Genomic DNA, 23,986 nt, shown 5'->3' on the forward strand with positions numbered 1-23,986 from the left:
TAGGGATGAAATGACAGTAGATGTAGGCAGTGTCTAGCTGAAAAGTAAGAGAAAAACATACAAAGACGAACTTAGGCATAGAGCACAGATTAAGAATGTAATCATTATAGTGAAATTAATACGAGACGGACAATAATTACATCAGTCGAAACACTTCCTGTCCCCTTGGCTTTACTGGTTCAATTTCAACTTTAGATGAGTTCTAACGTCTTTAGAAAGTATTCTCTTCCGGGAGAGTGTGGATATTCATACTATGCCTTTAATAACTACGCATTTATGTTTTATGTAATGCTTATTATTTAGAACTAAAGGTGAAACAACTCTGGCATAAACAATGAAATAGATTTTTTGAAGCATTGATTTTCACTGGAGACAGAAGTCTTGATACTAACAATGCCTCAGACCACTAGACAGGAAAAGAGTGGATGATGAGGCACTTCATTAATAGAATGATAACTAGTTCTTCATGCACAGAGACCATTAAGAAGACTTTTTGTCAAATTTATCACCTTGTGGTACATAAGAGTAAATCAAAAATCAAGGATAATTGCAGTTTCTCAGAAATAGTATCCATTTGTTCCAGCTATATAGCTTCCTTTTATGATTCCTTTTGTCGTTATTAAATAAAATGCATGAAAAACTAATATTATCTAAAATTTTCCACGTTTGAATGTAGAATACACTTAAAATAATTTTTAAAGGGAGAGTCTCATCAGAACTTCTGGGGCCTAAATATTTATGAAGAGATAAATATAGCCATTTATTATTCATTTGGAATGAGAAAATAAAACACATTTCCTTGGTCATATTGCTTTTTGACAAACATTCCTAGCATCTCTATCCGAGTGAATACAGCAAGCTTTTTTGTAAGCAGTATAATTTGATGCTAGTTGTATCAAATAAGCTCAGAAATAGTAGTTCTCTTAAAAATTGGCTAATTTGGCAATTATTTGGTTTAACTGTGAAATTATTTACTGTGAATTAAAATTCACATACGTTCATAAAAATATACTTTGAGTGATTATTAAATATTTTTGAAGCCTCAGATGTGATAAATCTATAAAACATTTTTTAAAAAGATTTCTTTATTTATTTGAGAGAGAAAGAAAGAGAGGGCAGGAGAGAAGGGGAAGGTTAGAGGGTGAGAGAATCTCAAGTGGACTCCCCAGTGAGCCCAGGACCCTGATCTCAGGACCTGAGCTCAAACCCTTGATCGGACTTTTAACCAATTGAGACTCAAGTGCCCCAAATCTATGGCATTAAATCGCATTTATACTCATCATACTTATTATTTATAAAATATTAAAATATGTGTCATATTAGCATGTTATATTATGCATATTTTATACTTAATGTTTTTATACAGTAGAAAAACATCTATAATTTTTTAAAGGTTTATTTATTTATTTATTTATGAGAGACACAGAGGGAGGCAGAGACACAGGCAGAGGGAGAAGCAGGCTCCATGCAGGGAGCCCGACGTGGGACTCGATCCCAGGACCCCGGGATCACGCCCTGAGCCCAAGGCAGACGCTCAACCACTGAGCCACCCAGAGGTCCCAAAACATCCATAATACATAAAACATTAAACATAGGCATTATGTTTGACCCAGTGCGTGGAATCGGGATGCTAGACATCTCTATAGTATTGATGATAGATTTAGGAAAACAAATATGGCTACAAATGATTGACCTCATGTCTTAATTTACATTTAAAATCCTTTTAAAATACTTAAGTTGTTCCCTAGATGATTTCAAAAACTAGTCTGAATTGGGTAACCAGATATTGGTATGTTGTGTATTACGTGGTGACGGTGTGTTCTATTTTTCCACATGATCTGAGCCCTAATTGAAAAAGTGTCATTATTCATTTTACTTCAGCAGTTTTTTAACTTTAAATGTTTTTGTTGTGATAAAATACATGTAACATAAAATTTACCATATTAACCATTTTAAGTGTACAGTTTGAGTGGCATCAGGAACGTTCACATTGTTGTGCAACCACCACTGCCATCCCTATCCAGAGTTTTTTTTTTGTCAATATCTTTTCATTTATGTGAATTGTCAAAAACCATGTATATTTATAAGTCTTTATGTATTTATATATGCTTTTACAGATCCATATGAAAACAATTGAGTGGGGCCAGCACTGAACGCATGAGCTACATTTTTTCCCTTTTATTCACATTCCGATATTTCATGCTCTGTGGTTCCATCCTAGCGTCTGTTTAGGGAAATCTGATAAATGTTACAGAGAGAACTGACATTTTCTGAAGATTTTTACTCTTTGAGTCAGACTGTCTCCTTTTATTCAGGAGCTGTAATCTCCAGGCCTCTGTCCTGCGTGACACTTCCTGTCTTTCTGTTATTTGTTCTTTTAGGTCTTTAACAATGTGTTGGTGTTTTTATCCCTATAGTGTAATTAAAGCATGGATGAGACTATATTTTGAGCTGCTTTTGGTACTGCCATATAAATATCTACAGTATTTCATGGCTTGAAATGCTTTGGATATTAAGTCAGGTTTGAAAGTTTGAGAGATTCAGACACCTCAGTGCTGAGATGCTGACGAAAGAAAGAATACATTCTTTTTCCAAGAGCAAAATAAGAGTGCTTGTCTACACACAGTCGTCATGCCTTTCATACTTTTTGCATTTAGACAAGGTCTGATTATGGACACGGGGAGAGCAAGGAAAGCAATAGATACTAATAAGTATAAGGCTGGAAAAATAGGTCAAGGAAATGGACAATCATTAAGCTCTTGTTTTGCATATTACCTATTTGGTAATGTCTTGCACATGTGTAGTGAAATCGTGTGACTAACAATGTGCTCCTGTGAATGATTCACCTGTATCCTGCATCGTCTCACTCCCCGAGAACTCTGCGTGAACCTGACTTGCCTTATTTTAGAAATCATGGAATGCACATTTGAGCAGCTAGACCTGAGAATGTTTGGCCCTAAAAGGAAAATACTCCAGGGGCATGTGATGCATGACTTGGGCAAGTGGTAGAGCTGTTATGCAGTAGAGGAGTGGCTGTATTCGCTGCTGCTTGGGAGGAAAAAGGCTGTCAATGGTTGGTGTGAGTTGCAGGAAGAAAGAATTTGGGTTTTATATACATAGAAGAAGATGTCAGTATTTGTCCGTAAATTAGAGGAGTGCCTCATGAGATTGTGAGCTTCCCATTAGTGGGAGGGTGAAAACAGATGATGAACGATGAGCTGGTGGTGCTGGATCTATCTGTTCATTTGATGCATATTTCTCTAGAAGCAATGGCCTTACAGGTGTTTTGCTCCTCGGATACCAAGATGAGTCTAGTAGATCCTCAAATGGATCCTCCTCTATTGGAAGGAGGCCACCAGGTCCCCAGAAGATTACAGCTGAATTCTGTAGGATAAAATTCTCTGATACATAGTATGGCTGGTAGGCACTGATGCAGGCTGAGCGGATGGCTTCCTGAGGATAGAGACCCTGAGAAGTGACTTCTGAGTCCCAAAGTGTAGTTAAGGTCTACTCTAGGTGGGAAGAGGGTCTCTAGATTTCCTTCCTCCTGAAGATAACCTGATAACTCTTCTTGTCCTTAAAATATGTTATTGCATTATTGACAACATTTTTTAAAAATTATACATGTCCAATGTGCAGTGATAGACACAACATTTCTGTTAATATTTTTAAAGATTGAACTAGCTTTTGAAAACCCCATTTCACATCTTAGGCTCACTTAAGACTGTAGTGAAAAGAAAACTCAGTGGGTTTTCATATCAATTGCTGCAAAAGCAGGTCTTATACAAGTATTTTTAAATACAGTTTAGCTGAGGAATTGAAAAACAGCAAATTTCCATTGTCAGTGCTAAAGTTAAGGTTTCCATCTTTAGCTCTAATTATTTTTTTTCTATTCCACCATCTATTAGCAATTCCTAAAAGGTTTGAGCGTTAAAATATATTTGCTAATGCTTCCTTCAGTTTTGTATTTTTTGTTTTTTTTTTGTTTTGTTTTGTTTTTTATGATAGTCACAGAGAGAGAGAGAGAGAGTCAGAGACATAGGCAGAGGGAGAAGCAGGCTCCACGCACCGGGAGCCCGACGTGGGATTCGATCCAGGGTCTCCAGGATCGCGCCCTGGGCCAAAGGCAGGCGCCGAACCGCTGCGCCACCCAGGGATCCCTAGTTTTGTATTTTAAAAAGTTAATCATGACATGGCCAACACTGGAGTCTGTGATCTACTAAGATATATCGTTTTCAGGGGTAAAAATAGTATTTAATTTTTTTTTATGATATACCAGCTATCATGCACATAGATTTATACTAACCACTCCAGGTCACTCAATATCATGAGTATTCTCATGATCAACCATCAATAATGACCAAAATTACTAGTAACATATTCAATTATCATCTCTTTTGAAGGATGTATGGTAATTTTCCATGATTTACCTAAGCTTATTGCTATATGTTATTTTATGTATTTCATTAATATTTATTGTGTGCCTACCATATGCTATGCATTGCTCCAGAACTAGGTCTCCTACCAGGAAAACAACAACAACAACAACAACAACAACAAAACAAACAAACAAGCAAACAAAAAAACCCAAAGGCAAAATTGCCTACCTTCAGGAATATTCATGTTATTTAGGGAAATACAAAATGAACACAAGTAAGCAAAATACATTTTATTTTGAATAACAGTAAGGGCTAAGGAGGAAATGATAAAGTAGAGAAAGAGCATAGGGAGTGCTGGGGAGGGTTATGTGTGGTAAGCAGAATAATGATTTCCCAAATATGTCTACGTCCTCGTCCATGGGACCCATGATTATGTTATATTACATAAGGAAGGGGAATTAAAGTTGCAGATGGAATTAGAGTTGCTACTCACCTGCAGATAAGGTGGGGAGGTTATCCTGTATTGTCTATATGGGCCCAGTTAAGTTACACATGTTCTTAGAAGTGAGAGAGGGAGGTGGGCAAGTCAGAGTCCAAGAAAGATTTGAAGATGCTGTGCTGCTGCCTTAGAAGCAAAGGAAAAAAAAAGTCAGGGGCTAGAGAAGTCAGACATCTTTTGGAAGACGAAAACCCTCCAGAAAGGAATGCATCTAGCCACAACCGTGACTTTGGCTTTCAAGACCCATATTGGACTTCTGGCCTCCAGAATTGTTGGATAAGTCTCATAATTGTCTTTCTCTGATATGATCTCATTCATATGTGGAATTTAAGACCTAAAACAGAGGATCATAGGGCAAGAGGGGTAACAATAAACAAGATGAAATCAGAGAGGGAGACAAACCAGAAGAGACTATTAATCATAGGAAACAAACTGAGGGTCATGGATGGGGGGGTGAAGGGATGGGGTAACTGGGTGTGGGCATGAAGGAAGGCACATGATGTGATGAACACTGGGTGTTATGTGAGACTGATGAATCCCTGACATCTATCTCTGAAACCAATAATACATTATATGTTAATTAATAAAATTTAAATAAAGTTCAAAAAATAAAAAGGGGGGGGGGAAAGAGGAAATTTGGAGGGAAGACCAAGTGAAGACATAGGGAGAAGCTGGCCATCCATAAGCCAAGGAGAGAGGCCTCAGAAGAAACCAACTCTGCCAACACTTTAATCTCAGACATCCAGCCTCCAGAACTAGGAGAAAATACATTTCTGTTGTTGAACTCTGCCCCTGCCCCTACCCCCCAAAAGAGGATAATAATTTGTATTGCCTTTAGGCCATTTGGTCTGTGGCAATTTGTTACAGAAGAAATGGGAAACTAAATCAGCATAGAATTGTAGGTTTCAGAAAGACCAACAAAGTCCTATGAAAAGGGCTTTGAGAAAAGATGAAGGAAGTAGAGGAGTTGTTCATGCATAAAGCACAAGAAGAACATTCCCCACAGAGGGAAGAGACTGTGCAAAGCCCTGGTGACCAAAGGAGGGGGTTGTGAAAGGTAAGATCAGAGCGTTAAGTGGGAAGGTGGAGATTATGTGAAGCGTTTACTCTGAGTGACTTGGATTTCTGAGTAGAGGAACAGTGTTAACGTGGTTCACACCCTTGCCTCGCCACCATGACGTCTCTTTCAAGAATAGACTTGGGACTCTAATCTTGAGTGAGTGGAGAGCAGACCCCATCACTGCATTGTTCCTCTCTCGCTCCCCGTAGTCTCAAAATAATAATTAACATTTTTTTCCAGCTTGATTAAGAACGAATTGACATACAACACTGTGTACGTTTAAGATTACAAGGTGTTGATGCGATGCCCTTAATATTGCGAGATGATTACCACCACAGTGTCAGCCATCACCTCCATCTCATCACATAATTCCCATCCCTTTTCTGGGGTGAGGACTTTTACGAGCTACTCCCCTAGCAGCTTTAAAGCCTATCATATAGTCATATGCACTATAATCATCGTGCTGTACAGTGGATGCCCCGAAGGTATCCACCTCATAACCGGAAGTGTGTACCTTTGACCATCTCCCATTGCCCCCACTCCACAGTTCCTGGTAACCACCATTTTACTCTTTTCCACTGAGTTCATCTGTTTTAGATTCTACATATGGATAATATCATAGAATATTTCTTACCGCTCTCTTGTTTCACTTAGCATAATGTCCCCAAGGTTCATCCATGCGGTGCCAAATGGCTGGGTCTCCTTCACTCTCCTGACTAATTAACATTCTGTGTCTTTGTTGCGTGTGTGCACTCCATATCTTCTTTATCCAATCAACTCTTGATGAACATTTAGCTTGTTTCTGTATCTTGTTTTTTTATGAATAATGCTACAATGACCACGAAGGTGCAGAGACCTCTTTGAGATCCTGTTTTCATTCCCCTTGGGTATATACACAAAAATGAGATCACTGGAAAATATGATATTTCTGTTTTTAATTTTTTTGAGGAACCTTGGCACAGTTTTCCACGGTGGCTGCACTAATTTACATCCCCACCAACCGTGCACAAGGGCTCCCTTTCCTCTGCATCTGCCAACACTTGTTATCTCTTGTCTTTTGGCTTACAGCCATTCCAACAGGTGTGAGGTGATAATCCTTTGATTGTCATTTCTCTGATGATGATTGACAACATTGAGTACCTTTTCCTGTCCTTGTTGACCTTTTGTATAACTTTTTTTTCGAGAAAATATCTGTTCATTTCTTCTGCCCATTTTTAAATCACGTTGTTCATTTTCTTGTTTTGTTTTGTTGCTGTTGTTGTTGTTACTGAGTTGTATGAGTTCTTTTCTATTTTGGATATTAACCCTTTATCAGATACATGATTTGTGAATATTTTCTCTCATTCCATGGATTGTCTTTTTCATTTTCCTGATAGTTTCTTTTGCTGTGCAGAAGCCTTTTAGTTGCGTACGCTGGTTGATTTTCAAGATGCTTCCCAGAGAGTGCATTTGTCTTTGAAATCCCTATGTTATGTCTTCTTTTCCTCTCTGTGGTCTTATTTTACCTGTCCTTCCCATAGCGATGTCCTGCAGCCTCATGGACTCTTCTGGTATGCTTTGGAGGGACCACCCCTACTCCTACAAAGGACTTGCCTACTTCCCTCCCTGGGTTGCTCTATCTGGTGTTCTTTTCAGGTCTGTCTCCTCCACTTCTCTGACACTGCAACTCGAAAGCCTTTTCCCAGAGATGACTTTCCTGACACCACCGTCACTTGATTTCACTTCCCCTATCACACGAATCACCATCTGAAATCAGCTTCATTGTGTATTTCCTTATGGTCTCCTTGACCCTCACCTGAACACATACCCATTGCAGGTACATTTCGCCAAAGAACCTTGCACAGAGACTGTATCGATTATTATCCACATTGAAGCAGAGGACACCCAGTTCGGTAATTTGAAATTAGTTTCACAAAAAGACTGTTTTTTTAAAGTGCAAACAGACTGAAGGGAAACCATGTGGAATGCAGTTGAATCTGGAGAATGCATAACAGGTGGCTGTGCTGAGGACATTAGGAGTGAGGACACGGTAGGGGCCTGGAGACCTGTGCGGTGCGGGGCATAGCCAGAGACCATGTGGGTGTGGGGCTCTCCATGCAAAGAAAAACCAACCTCATTCTCTTCTGCCATTCGATCCCTTGCCAATTGGGCCCATCCCAACTGAAAAGCCAGAGAGCAGAGAGAAGTCTAGAGAAGTGTATGAGGTGGATCTAGTGTATGAAGTGTAGAAAAGGGTGTACAGTGGCAGATGGAGGAGTGTTCACCATTATACCATGGAATTTAATGACGCTGCCTGAATGAAACGCGTATTTTAGTGCAAATGCTGAGTCCATATCTGAGTCTTGAATTCCAATCCTCAATTCCAAAAAAAAAAAAAAGAAAAGAAAAGAAAGAAAGAAAAACCATATACTAGATTAGCATGTGTAATATTTTATGATTTTTCTTACAAAATATTGCATTATTTTCATCTCAAAATATTATCAGTGTTAAACCGATTTTTGCAAAGTAAGCTGAGATCCCTCAAGACTAAGGGGCTTGCATCCAACATGAGGGTCACTGCAGAGAGAGAATGTGTCCCGTGGCACAGCGGTGTCCTTTGATATATTACATGTATAACTCTCTTGACTGTGTAATTCCATTCATATTGGCAGAAATAAAACCCCACTATTTCTTCTCTTACTTGTATTTACTCTAATATCTCAATGACGTATGCTCGGAAGTTCATCAGGTACAAGACATTCAAATCATACCAGGATTCAGTGTACACTTGCCTACCCACTTGTTTTTTTTTCTATTAAATAAGGTTTGGTTCAGAATTAAAGCTAATTAATTCAATCTTGTGGTATTACTGCTATGGAGTATTCGTACTGTCCTGCAAAATTCAATTTGCAAGACTCAGCTATTATCATGCAAGGCTATTGCTATGTTTTTATATACAAATACTAAGAAATAGGGATGAAGGCATGAACTTAAACCTCAGACAGGAAATTACAGAATGTGGCACTTCCTTTTGCGGGTTCTGTTCTACTCTAGAAGCACTTGAGCTCCATCCTTGGTAACGTTGCTCCTCCCTCAAGACCCTGCAATCCGTTTTTGTTTGTTTGGCTTCAGAGATTAGGTAGTTGTTAAACTGGGTGGTCCATAAGAAGAGGAACTACTTGGAAAAGAGACTATTCTTCACCAGGCTGTTACAATAGGCCACAATGTTTTAAGATTCTCTTCTCACGTTTGAATTTTGTAATTTGCCTGATTTCCCAGGGTCTACTCTGAAAAAGATTCTACAAATGCCATATTTTATTTCTCTGAGGTAGTGGCTCTTGAGTGGAAATGGTGGTAGAGTAGAAGCAGCATATCATGGTTATCAGTGCTTTTATTTGGAACTACGTATGCAGTCCTTTCCTCTCTCTAAATTCGAACAGATGTCATCCATTCCAGGGACATGACACTAAGGGAGGGCTAAAAGCACCAGATAGGTCACCTCTCAGACACAGGTTGGAACAGGAGGGCAGGGCAGTGATGTCTTGATGATAATTGTAACGACTTACCAGAAAAACAAAAACAAAACAACCCTAGTCTTAAATAAGTGTGATGATGCCCATGTCCTCTCTTTTTCATAGCATCTTAATGTACATGCATATGATATATAATATAAAGTATAAAATTTAAATTTATACATTTTCATATTAGAAATGAACTGAGTAAAGTAAAATTATATATTAAAGTATAAATATACATGTATATAATTTCTATATTGGAAATGAACTGGGGAAAGGTAAATCTAGTCAACAACAGGACACTAGAGCATGCATGTAAATTAAACCCAGATGTTTATCTAGAAAATTTAATCATTTGCAGGCAGGCAGAATTCATGTAACTTAAGGCATGTGGGACCAGGGCACTGAAATGGCAGAGATGAAAAATCTTAACTAAGAGACTTGGGGGTGAAACATTAAGGATCCGAGCTGAAGAGAGGAAAAACAGATGGAAATAATAGAGTGTCGGGACCAATGCATGGGTAAACAGCAGTAGCAAAAAAGTAGAGCTCGGCTCTTCTGCAACCATTTCCTGCTGAGGGTCAGAAGAAATCTCAGATTAGAGTTAATTCTTAATTAGCAACAAGACAGCATTTGGTAAGTCAATAGTGGAAGGGGCAGAAAAAAATGCGAGTAGATATTCTTTTGGGGTTTTGGATGCTATGCTTTGTGTCGGTGACCAGTATGTATATTTGTTATTCATATATGCTACGTTACTTAACAAACAACACTATTAAAGATACAGGGGTTTAAGACAAATGCTTTGCAATCTCTCTCTAAAACCATTGGCTATAGGTTGGAATATAGTATAAAATTTATTCATAATTTTACTTGCAACAGATCCAGGAGGTTTTAGTTATTTCACTATGAATAAATATAAATATAAATTAGTTCTATCCTTGGAGACAAGGGCAGAAAATGAGTGGGATATGTCGATATGCATATACACTGCATGATTCATGATTGTGAACTTAATTGTTTATATGTTCATTCATTCATTCAGCCAGTCATTCAACTAGTCAGTTGGTTGACACCTTCTTATTGAGTGCCTACTAAATGGCAGACGCTGCCCTAGATGCTAGAGTAACTTGGCGACAAGAGAGACAAGGTCCCTGCAGTGGCATTGCTTAATGAGATCTAAGTGAAATTTCTGTGGCTAGAATAATTAAGAAGAATCCTGAGGGATGAAATAAAATACCCGGAGAAGATATTTTGTGTGTTTAAAATGTTAAAGGAGGGCAGCCCGGGGGGCTCAGTGGTTTAGTGCCGCCTTCAGCCCAGGGCTTGATCCTGGAGACCCGGGATTGAGTCCCTCCTCGGGCTCCCTGCATAGAGCCTGCTTCTCCCTCTGCCTGTGTCTCTGCCCCCCACCCTCATGTGTCTCTCATGAATAAATAAATAAAATCTTTAAAAAAATAAATAAAATGTTAAAGGAATAAATGTATTTCAAAAAATGAAGATTAGAATGGAGAAGAAAATAGCATTCTTTATATGAACCTCACACTCAGTGTAACCACCTAGTTTTTGAGTACATATTTAATTGATCTTGTTTAACAATTTCATTTCCTCTTACAGATAGAATCATTCCTTTTAAATCATGTCTGACCTGGTTGACTTAATGAATGGCCACCTTCTAGAGCTGATCCATTGTTTTTGACCATATCCTACTATGCAGCACAGCATTTCATTATACAGCTGTTCCCATAACATGTTTAATTATATCTAACTATTGGACCTTTTGAATGTTTCACTTTTAGAAAGGTACATAATTTTGTTAGTATGTCTTTGCTAGTGAATCCGGATAGATGGATAGACGCATTTTCTTGTTGCAGACTATCTGATCTCAGAAAACGGAATGTTTGTAATATTTATTTTATTTATTTATTTTTTTCCTTCAAGGTGTGATTAGAACAGCTTTGCCAAACATGGACAGGGAAGTCAAAGAACAATACCAAGTCCTCATCCAAGCCAAGGATATGGGCGGACAACTAGGAGGGTTAGCCGGAACGACAGTAGTCAACATCACCCTCACCGATGTCAATGACAATCCACCTCGATTCCCCAAAAGTAGGTGCTTTCCTGTTGAGTTTAAGTTAGCATGGCCTAAAAAAAATAAAAATGAAAATAATAATAATAATAATAATAATAATAATAATAATTCTCACATTTCATTGAATGTTATAGAAATCATAATACTTTTCCAGACACTTTTGGTCTTTAGGCAGCAGAAGCCAATAGACAAAAATTAAATGACTTAAGAGTTTCATTTTCCATTAGAATCATGCTCAGCAGGACTTTAATATAAAATAATACAAGTCAGTAATTTAACAGAGTCTTATGTTATTGATTCTTATTAAAGTCTTCTCAATAGGTTAGAATCTTGCTCCAATTTCTTATTTGAAAAAGTAATATAAATATGAACGTTCCATTGTGATTTAAGACTCATATTTATGACACATATGCCATCATAGTATTTGCTCTATCATGCTATTGGCATAAGAATTCTCTGCCTTTTCTTTAACTACTGTACGTGCTGAATCATTTCCATACATTTCCATGTAAGCATCAGATGATATTATAGTGATGCTATTTAACATTATTTTAGTCTTCTTTTATTTTAGTTTTGCAATAGGTGAAAATTGTTATAGTTCCTATGATAATAGAATGGTTCACACCTGTATTTTCTCTGTAACTCTGTGCTTCTTACTGAAAATGAATACTTCTCACTTGTGTTACATCTAGTTTTCTTTCGCGGTATTACTTTTAACACCAATCAGTACCGGTTTCAATTTCTGGTACATTTCCAAGGATTAGTTCAGTGTTCCTGGGACTTAGAATACAGAAACTGAAAGTCTCTATCACTGGTTACACAAGGAACTTGACTGAAGCTCTAGATACTCATTTGGGTGAACAGTTTAGGGAACAAAAACAAAATGATTTTCCTCTTCTGATCTCAGTAGGAGAGTTTGAGTTCATTTGCTAGAGTACAGAACACTGAGAATATGTAACCAAACGGATATTTTATTCCTTTAGCTGTATGGATTTTTATCTTTCATTGCTTTATCATTTTCTCTCAAAATCATCAACATGCATTTTCTTAGTGGGGATATTTTACTTAGTGATCAGAAAGTGTAATGGCCAAATGTTATGAGTAGCAATTAGAAGTCATCATACTTTAGCAAATGAGATATATGTGACAAATGGCTCATATAAATATGCTATAATTAATAATGCAGAGAGAGTCTTATGGCAACACTTTTTCTTACTTTGCTATTAAGGGAAACAGATCAAATATAAATATTAAAAGAGTAGAAAGAAATCGTGTATTTGATTCTCTAACATTTGACATTGATAATATGTTCCCAACTCAAAAAATATTGATTATTTTTATTTCTTTATTATTATTATTATTTTTACTTCTTAGTTGTGACAAGCTATAATAACTAAGTGAGGGGAATAGTTTGGGAGACTATTCTACTTTTATATAAAAGATATCACTTGGGTCCTGTTTTGCATTTTGTGGATGTAAATTATGTTCATCTGGGGTATAGGAAATAGAGCTATTCCTACGTAGGATCAGTATTCGTATTCGTATTCGTATTCGTATTCGCAAGGATGGTAATGAGGCTCTTCAGTGGAAGGATACACTTGCCATTGGTATGGATGAAGAGTGGATTATAAAAATTGGACAGAGATCCAGACAAACAATCTAGGGTACAGGGAAATGAAAATATCTCCATGAGAAAGAGGCTAAATTATACTTAGGAGGCCAAGGTGGTGTGCTCAGATCCTATTGAGACAAGAGGATCACTAGATCTTACCCAGTGAAAAGAGAATCTGGATAAGGCAATAGGCTTATTTGGGATTGATTCAAGGTCAAACACATAGGTGTGAGGGCATCTAAATGAGAACCACTGGGGAGGAATGTGAGGGATGAGTGCGCTAGAACTTTTGGAAAATGTACCTGTTCTGTCAGCAACTTTATTGTTATCTTATTCCCTATTCACCAGGACACTCTGTTCTATATTTTTTGCATTTTACTGTTAAGAGAACTGAGGCCTTGGAGAGGTTAAGTAACTAGCTTGAAATCAGCAATGTGAAGTAGCAGATTTCTTTTTTTTTTTTTGCTCTGAAGTTCAAATTCCTTCCAGTTTAACATAACATTAAAATGAAGAGTTATTCTTTTCTTTTACCTGCCACTCTAAAACCATACATTTTAGAATACCTGCAAAAAGGTCACATGGCATCTGTTGAATTGTCACTATTCCTAAACAGAGAAATGAGAGGGCAAGGGAAATATACTGAGCAGCTCACCATGATCAAATTATTTTTCCTTGTATTACATGCATTTTTTGAACTATAGTCTGAAAGTATAACAGGTGTGAGAGATTTTTGAATCATTAGAAAGGAGAGGTTTTTCACATCTTTGCATGAATAAGAAATTAATCCCCTTGAAATTCCGCATGCCATTGTGTCAAGCCCTTTTTACTGTATTGTCATCTTGAATTACATCCTTCAGAGAAAAAGACAGAATGCATTTATACACAGAAAAGCCATTTCTTTAGAAGTCAATGCTCTTTTTGCAAGAATATTTCTTATGTGAAGCAATTAAACTGCAGACGTGACCTAACATTACTGCCCGAAACGATGGCCTTTTCAATGTAAAATATATGTATATAGGTATAGAATATGTATAGACTATGTGTATTCTATACATAAATAAGTGAATTCACACAACTAGCTCTATTTGTTCATGCCTGTCAAGCAATTGTTCTAAAAACAAAGCAAAACAAAACAAAAATAGAAAACTTCCTTCGAAAGAATTTCATGAGCTACAATTTCTCATTGCTTAAAAACACACAAGACAATTTCTTAAAATTTACTAATCATTCTTTTTTTTTTTTTGGCTTCAGGTGTGTACATATGTGTATGGGACACTGTTAAATACTCATTTCCATCCATTTCCTTCTCTAAATCTGTTCAGAGATAAAAAAGAGAACTGCATGGCACGTGCATTCATACCATGCATGTGTAAGCAGTTAACTGTTTTCTTGTTGCAAATGAGATGCTTCCTGAGACACCAGAACTTCCTACCACTCTGATATGATGATGGTGACAATGATCCTGACTAGTAAATTACTATGTGTCATATACTCCGCCAAGTGATTTGCACGTGTATTCCCATCTTAGTTTTATAATGACTGTATAGTATCTTCTCAATTTTAGAAATAAAGTAGCAAGGTGCATTATTAAGAAAAGTTAATGATATGAGTTAAGTTTTTAAAAGTGAAAAACATGTCCAGGATTATGCAGCCACGAGGGAGAGTCAAGACTTAATCTTACGTAGTGCCTTCAGGTCTCTCTTTGTCAATCTCCCTCTTGACAGGCAGTCTGCTTTTGGTGCCTGTGTTTAGCCTAAAATCTCCTAGAGATAACCCAGAAAATTGTCCACAAACAAATAAGAAAAAAGAAATAGTACCTGACTTGTTAAAGGAACTGTACCTGCCGTCATAGAAAGGTGAAATAGTTTCTCTGCACAATCTTTCCATACAGTGATAAAACGACCATCTACCAGCACTAAGGATACCAGCAGAGGTTGTCCATCTATTAAAATAATCTAATGAAAAATGCTGATGGTTTCCATTACTTGAATTTTAAATGACAAAACCATCCAACAAGCTGATCTAAATAATACATTATGAGATCAAATCAATTAAGTGATGTGGTTAATTCACATTAGGCAAAATATTCATGCTTCTCCCACTTGGTCTCTTTCTTCTGTATAATAATTTTGTAGTGAAAAATGAGAACAACTGAAGTGAAAGAAAGCACTCTATAGACAACATTGGATGAAAAGAGATTCTTCATTTATAGGAAATGTACAGAACTGTAGTAAGAGAGTAAGAGAACTGTTTGCAAGGTAAATGCATTCAAACATAGAAATAAGGACATTAATACTTTCTCTGAGAACATTTCTTAGATATTTTAAGCAATATTTTAAAGTGATTCTGATTTAATAAAATATCTACCAAGCATGTTTATGTTGACTGTTGGTAGCTCTCAGGATTTTGATTCAGTTAAAAAGTCAGTAATATATTATTTGCACAATTATTACCAAATAAAACATACTTGTCTCCAAATCATAAAGTTTGTTATTTTAATGAGTAAGACATCTGTAGATATTACACTTTACGGCAGGAAAAGTTGTTATTGTCGTGAAAGTAACATAAAAAGAACGTAAATAAGATTAAAACATTAAATGCATCAGTCAAAATACCTACTGCATAATAAATAATGTATGATCTTTTTTACACAAACTATCAGACAGATACAGATCTATGCATAAAAATACATGTATGCGTCTATATATTATTTTTTCTAATATAAATTCAGGATATAGAAAAACTATAGAATGTCCAGGTTTAATTATTGAATCATTAAAATTATAAATGCCAGTAACTATATATTTATTTAGTGTGAGATATTGATGTGTTTAATTAAAATATATATTTCATTTTTTTCATCCTGTAATTACTTTTTTGACATCCAGGTTAAGATTGGATTTTTTTATTATTATTATTTTGAAATGTATAATATGGAGTTGTTCATTTTTAAGGCAATATTTATTACAATATATAATTCATAAAAATTTTCATCAGAACCAACATGAACCCAATTATAACCAGATGAGGACACAAAGTCTACTTCTCTTTACCATTTAGCATTCTTAATTGGAAAACTGTAAGTTTTTAGACAGAAATTTTCTGGGTAGAAAAAATGTAATAAATCTTTTTGACTAAAGAAAAAAAAGCTAATTGAATTTTGACAGTTGACTTAGATCCAGTCATAGAAAATATACCCTCCCATGCTTCCCAGTGTTCAAGGGGATTGTCATGGAGATGACTGAGATACACCAGTTCCAAGATTTAAGTTTATTTATATGAACTATATGCAACCTGAGAGTATACATGTAAACACTATGAGAGCTCACGACTTTGTATGTATTTTGTAGATGTTAAGTTTTTATAAAGCTATAAATTATATATAAAATATAAATTATATAAATATAAATTATATATGTATAATATATATTAATATGTATGTGTGTTATATATTAATATGTTATATATAATATATAATATGCATTATATATATATATATATATATAGCCTCAGAATCCATCATGGAGAAAATATGTCCTGGCCTCTGAGTGCAGAAAAGACATTCTCTGCTGCCCAGCATGTGTCTGAACATGGACACACGGTCAGGATCACTTCAGTCTTTGTCATTCTCTAGTTGTTAACTGGCAGGACGTGAATCGTATAGAACTCACATCCCTCCTTCCTTGGAGACTGCAGCTACTGGCCTGCAGGTCAAGTACAAATAACTGATAACACCCAGCAAGTTCCTAAATCATGTCTCTGAGGGTGAGGCAAAGGCCAAATTTCTGCTTTTAGCACCATCTCCAATCTGTTATCTTAGGGGCAGGAATGGAAAAGAGAAAATGCTGACAAGTACTCTGAAAAAAAAAAAAACAAAAAAACAGAAGAAGCATGACTAAAATAATGGGTCTTAAGTGAAATCTACCACTTGGGTGAGGAGAACATCTTCTGGCTTATTCAAATGTTTGAGATTGGGAGGGTGGGGTGGGTCATTTTGGTCTCCAAGATTAATGCTATAGTAATATATTATTTAGCATAGAGGTTTTGACTATAAATACGAGTTGAGGCTTCTTTGAAAACAAGTGAAGATTTGTATGGATTTTTTTTTTAAAGATTTTATTTATTTGAGGGCACCTGGGTGGCTCAGTGGTTGAGCATCTGCCTTCAGCTCAGGGCATGACCCCTGGTTCCTGGGATGGAGTCTCCCATCAAGATCCCCGTGGGGAGCCTGTTTCTCCCTCTGCCTGTGTCTCTGCCTCTCTCTTTCTGTGTCTCTCATGAGTAAATAAATAAAATCTGCAAAAAACAAAAAAGATTTTATTTATTTGAGAGAGACAGAAAGACAGACAGAGAGAGCATGAACAGGAGGGGCAGAGGGAGAGGGAGAAGCAGACTTTCTACTGAGTAGAGATATTAATATGGCTTGAACCCAAGACCCTGGGATTAGAGCCTAAGCCAAAGGCAGACACTTAACCAACTGAGTCACACAGGTGTCCCAAAAGGTGAAGATTTTAAGTAGTAACCCAAGAAAGCGATAATATATTAATGTGTCAAGATAAATTCATGTGTGCTTATGTTTCTCAAATTTGCTGATGGTACTGATTTAGTATCAACTTTAGAACCCGTTTTAATTCTCACAATTGAATTTTTACTAGTATTTATGTAACTTCAAATAGATGACTCTTGTAGCATTCTCTGACAAACATTTTACCTGGTCTTGGGCTCTCAGGGGCTTATTTCCCAGAGGTCTCTAGGATAGGGAGAAAATGCAATTTTCAGAAGTAATATTTTGTATATTATTCCTTTTTTACCAAGATTATGTAGATGCTATATATATATATATATATATATATATATATATATATATATGACCTTTTAGGGCCTTACCTCCCACAGATGTAAAGATTGAAAAATAGACAAAGAATCCTTTGATATTGTGGCATCCATAATACGTGACAATTATATAAATGACCCATATTCACAATTTATGTATGTTGTAGTGTTTTATACACGTTCCTGTGTGTGAGTGTGTGTGTGTGTGTGTGTGTGTGTGTGTAACTCCTCACTTGCGGGGAGAAATGTTTAAAACAACCTGAAAAACAAAATTGTAACTTTAAGAGTTAGGAAATATTGCACGAAGAGCCTACTTATATTACCTGGGTCTCATAAAGAGTGTAGGCATAAGCTATAGAAACAGTCATCACATTTGATGACTCTATTTCTATTTTTGAGAAGCAAGCCAAGACATAATAAAACTAGCTTTTTTACTAAGTGAAATAAACACTTCTACTTTAATTCCCAAATGGGTCATTCGTCTGCTCTGACAAAAACGAGCAAGAGATAACTACTATTCCCTGAGGATAAGGCATGCAAATGATGACCTGAGTGGTTTTCACCACAGTGCTCCCAACAGTTCTCAAATCACATTCGCCTGAAGAATCCTGTGGACTCCTCTGCCCCAGTGATGGAAGCTCTGTTTCAAGTGACACAGCTTGGACCCAGACATCTGGGTCTCCGATAAGTCACCTGGTCGATTCTGATATAGGTAGTCTGCAAAGCCTAATTTGAAAATCGCTGGTTTACTTACTGTGATGAACCAGCAAGTGCTGAGAAGGCATTTCATTATTCATTAAATAGAGCTAATGAGTTGATTGCTTCATATTGCATGAGAGTCCTTTTTGTCCGTGCAAAGTGCCATGCCTACAGATGTATTCAGGTGAAATCTGAATATTAAAACGTATTTATTTTTTGTCTTTTACAACAAAACGCTCCTAGACTCACACTTCTTGCTTAGAAGTCTCCCAAAGAGCTTACAGATGCCAGGTACCGGTGTTTGAGGCTAACACAGGGCTGGATCCCGTTGGAATGCAAGCTCAGTGAATGCGAGCTCCAGTTTCTCCAATGAGAAGGGGAGAGTGTCACTAGACTCCACATAGGCAGATGCAAGCAAATAAAAAACAATTACCACGATTTAAAAATCATTTCTCATTGCTATTATTGTCACATTAATATCACACTCTGTTAATGGGAACATGAATCTTTTTTTAGGTGATGCTGAAAGCTCTTGATGACTTACTTGGTCCCTTTCCCCACGAGACAAAAGGCACCAGATTGCAGTCAGGACACTCCTTGGCCCCATTACCTGATTTGCAAAAGAACTGAGCTTATGAGCTACAACATGTATAGGTCTTTAAGAAATCTTTTAGTTTTAAATTTTTCTGTGAATCATATGAAATCAATTTTAAAATTGAAATGATATTAAAGATACTGTGCTTAACCTTACCCATATTATTGGCAAGAGTAGCAATATCTAAAAACAATGGTCCCTATGAATATCTTTTGGTCCCTATAAATATTTAAAATATTTGTTAATATTAATCTGTGCACTTTCCAGCTCACTTGAGTCATTTTTTTTTTACAATTAAAATCCCAAAGAGGTGGCTTGAATGTTTTGTGATCATAAAATCCACAATTTAAACCTGAGACTTTGCCTATGATGTAATAAAACTCATAGGTTCCTAAATAGGTAACTAAGGTAATGAGAAAGTATTCCCATCTCCACCTTAAGAGAGCTAATGAGAGCTAAATAGAGCTAATGAGTTGATTACTTCATATTGCATGACAGTCGAAATTGGGAGAAAAATTTCTTTTGTGACAATCTCCCACCAGACAGAAAAAGTAAGTAGATGCCAACCACAGCATTTATCAGATTTAAATAATAAAAAAATCTCTAGGTCTCTGGCTGCAATGCATACATACCTCTTATTCATTAAATCTTCCGATCTGCATGTCCTCAGTTTGCTTTTCTGCATTGTCCTGCTAGAACCACATTATCTGGTTCCAAGGTTTTTTCCAGGTGGTCCAATTGCACTACTTTATACAGAATATGGTAACGATTTTAGTGAGGACCGCAGTGAACACTTACTGCACATGTACTATATAAAGGCCTCATTAAAACTGCATATTGGGAACATGTTAAAGCTGTGACTTTTAAATATGTACATTTATGAAAAATATAGATGACAAGCTTCCTACCCCAGAACCATTCACGGAAGCCGTGAATGTGAACTTGGGGCATTCAATCTACTTCCCTACTAATCAAACTGAGAAGATATTCTCTCCAAGACCATGAGGATTTCTGTTTATCCAATTTGTAGAAGACAGAGAGCCTAGGCTTTGGGGAAGGTACTGATGGAAAGCTCAGCTCTACCAATAACTCACTGGGGCTTGAGTAAGCTAAATAACCTCTCACTGTCTCGTGTTTTTTACAACACCAAATTAAGATAATAAATAGGGGGATCATATATCCTGGTTTGCCTGAGACAGTTCCAGTTTTCACTTGAGGTCCCAAATTAATTACAAATAGTGATTCCTTTTACTCTCAAAGAGGCTCTGTTTGGCTAGTAAATTAAACAGACATCTTAATAATAATATACGGCGCTTCTGGGAGGATTAACTAAAATAATACAACTGAAGTATCCAACAGTAAAAGTGTTTTTTTTTTTTCTCCTCTCCTCCCTCCCTTTTCTCTCTTCTTTCTTTTCAAGCTTCTCTCCATTTCTCTGTGGTATCCAGCTCTCCAACAAGAATATGTCACAGGCCCTTTTTGTATCATTTCTTTGTGTTTTTGCTTTCCCTTTATCAGAATTTCCAGTCAATGGAAATAGATTGGAATCAATTTCCAAACACGGATTGAAGAGAGAAGTAGCTCAAGAAAGAGCTCATGTCTACATTTGTAGTTGAATTTACCACCAGAAAAAAAATCTCAAGACTGATTGTATACCTTTTATACACATGAAAAAATCAATTTCAAAATTTCTACCTCCATAGAAATATTTAGGAAGTGGATTATAAAATGATCTTATCCAAATCAAAACAAAATTAAGTTAAAAAAATTCTACCACCAAAATAGTATTATCTTTACCCAGGGATATTTGCAATGCCTATTTTTATTTAAATACAATATTCTTATTTTATTTCACTTTAGCCTGGTTAAAACACAGTCGTGGGATTAAGCTAATTTATGAAGTCTCTAGTTGCTTAATACTTGACAAATTACCACAACTCTCCTTTATGGACAAGTAAAAAATTATTTTTCATGTGAGGTCTTAGGCTTATGTTATTAAAATATTTGGAGGACTGTAGGCTGCCTTAATAGGCTAGGTTGATTCTTATCTAGACTAATATTCACTGGCTTGTTTGTAAATTATTTTACAGTAAAGATTCATGATGCATGTGCATTATAATGATAATGTTATTTTAAAACTTTTTGCCCAGAATAAAGTGTATATGCTTTGATTGTTAATATCATTGCCACAGTTTTTTTTTAAAGCTTGTTTGTTATTTTTACATTGTATGAAAATCACATTAATAGCCAAAATAAAAATTCTAGCAACTTTTATATAATCATAGACACACACACACATATGTATATATGTACTTGGTCTTGATTTTTTAAGAGATAAAAATTGAATGCGGTATCTACTTTTTTTTCAGCGAACAATGCATTCTATTAAGACAAATATTTCAATGTATAAATAAAACTATAGTGAAATTCCCAAATAGGAACATGGTCAGACTAATTATTGGCATGACTAGGAATAGGATAAATAGATCTAACTGAAATTATTGGAAAAAATATTTATGAAGAATATAGCATTTGAGAAGAAATGTAGCCTAAGGATTTAACAGCTTAGAGGGAGAGGAGTCTGAAACTGCACAACCCTGAAATGCAAACATGCATTTATATATGTAGGTGCATGCTTTTCAGTCAAGGGGCAATAGCATATATCAGCATGTTAGAAAAATAACTTTGATAACCTGGTGAAGACTGATGTAAAGAGTAGATGTGGAGCAAACCCAGGGAAGTTGTCCGGAAGAGATGAGTAGAGTCAGAACTGAGAGAGGTTTCAGCAGCAGGAAAGGAAAAGACTCTGTGCCCTATTGGATTCAGAGGACCAATAAGATGAAGAGCATGTGAAGACATGCTCTAAGTAGGAAAGTGGTCTCCCTGTTAACATGCTGAAACTGAGTGGAGATGAGCAGGAAATGGATGAAATACAGGGGCACTGAAAGTGAAGTCAGAGTCGAAGAAACATTTCTAAGAGATGTAAACATAAAAGTAATTAATGAGGTCGGAAGCATGGATTAAATTAGTAAGATTCAAGAAAAAATGACTATCTAAATTTTGAATATAAGAAAATTCAAGAATAAGAAGGAATAAAGGTATAAGGAGAAACTTAAACACAGCCACCTCAAACCTTTAATACAAAGATTTCCGACAGTGGTGATAATCTTTAACTGTCTAGGTGAAACATCCAAAATTCAACATATATTTCACAGGGTTTAAATTTCTCTGTTTCGTGTTTGCTTTATTATTGGTCTTAGTTATCATTGATATAGGGAGGAAATTGAACTTTACTATTTCTTTCTGAGAGTTAAACAGACTATAAGCAATAACCATGGACAAATACATTTTGTATATAAGAAATCTAGTTTGTTAACGGATATCAGACACAATACATTATAGCGTTCAATGAATAATGTTCCATTGATTGCTACTTTTATTGAAGTATATATGCAAAAAGGGCTACATCTTTTTTTTTTTTTGTCTGTATAAAAAAGATTTAAAAATTTAATGTCGTCTCTCAAGCAGCTCTGTGTAAAATGGGGAGATTAAGTTAATGGACAATTATACTTCTTGAAATAAAGTAAATGATAGACTTATGCACACAATCACACATAAATGTATAAGATGGGCATCCAGATCATTACTGAGGAGATCCGAGAGGATTTAGAAGGAAATAATATCCACATTGATTTCTGAAATCTGTAATAAGAGTCAGTGGGAGAGCAAATGTGTACCAACATATTTAGATGATGCAAAAACATAATGTATTATTTAAGGGATTATATGCCTAGAATTGTGAAAAATGGAAGTGTAAAGACAAGAACATTTTTCAGCAAAAATGGCTTTAAGCTACCCTTGAAAGAATGAGGAATAGAGTTTATATTCAGTAAGGAGAAGCAGGCCAGTGAGACAATTTAGGAATAAAAACAGAGAAAAAAATGAAAGCATAAGAAATATCCACACTAAAATAAAGGCAATGACAGGAAATTTAAACAGTTGTCTACATGTATGATGCACAAATACATGAAGAATATTCAGAGATAATAATTGCAGGTTAAGGAATTGGATGTTATTGAAAAAAATTATTTTGGCTAAAGTCCCAAAATGTTATATAGGAAGAAACTTATCAAATTTCACTTTCCCAGGGACACCTGGGTGACTCAGTGGTTGAGCATCTATCTTGGGCTTAGGTCGTGACCCCGGGGTCCTGGGATGGAGTCCCACAGGGGGCTCCCCCCAGGGAGCCTGCTTCTCCCTCTACCTGTGTCTCTGCCTCTCCCTCTGTGTCTCTCATGAATAAAATCTTAAAAAAAAACGTTTTTCACTTTTCCAGACTATCTTCATAATGTTTCAAAAATGCATCAGTAAGAAATCAAACATTTGGGTAAATAAATATTCCCAGGTGAATTTAACCTCCAAACATTTTCAGAAGCTTAGTTTATGAGGTGTCAAATTTATTTATAATTGGTAACAAAAATTCCAGTGTTGTCCATTTTTGTGAAACTAGTGGCCAGTATCACTGAGAATTATGTGTGCCGTGTTCTGTTAGATGGATCAGAAATTACATACACGGAGACAAAAGAAAGGCTTACATATTTAATGGAGGTTTTAAGGGAATATTAAATGTACTCTGTAAAATGAGTGAACAATGGAAAATTACTGATGCACTTGAAATGTTGTGAACGCTTGCCAGGATCTCCATCATGTTTAGTATTATGTAATA

At 36.1% G+C, this 23,986-nt stretch overlaps 1 protein-coding gene across 3 annotated transcripts in view; it reads left to right on the forward strand.

Annotated features, from left to right (window-relative positions):
* Positions 1 to 23,986, forward strand: part of CDH12 (cadherin 12) — a 963,430-nt gene that overhangs the window by 866,635 nt on the left and 72,809 nt on the right. For all 3 annotated transcript variants that reach the window (XM_035714925.2, XM_025436284.3, XM_025436285.3), the window contains one exon: positions 11,371 to 11,538. In XM_035714925.2, coding sequence (XP_035570818.1) covers positions 11,371 to 11,538 — 168 coding nt within the window. The remainder of the gene's footprint in view (positions 1 to 11,370; positions 11,539 to 23,986) is intronic.

Source organism: Canis lupus, chromosome 4 (genome assembly GCF_003254725.2).
Source record: "Canis lupus dingo isolate Sandy chromosome 4, ASM325472v2, whole genome shotgun sequence".
In the NCBI taxonomy this organism is placed as follows: Eukaryota; Metazoa; Chordata; class Mammalia; order Carnivora; family Canidae; genus Canis; species Canis lupus.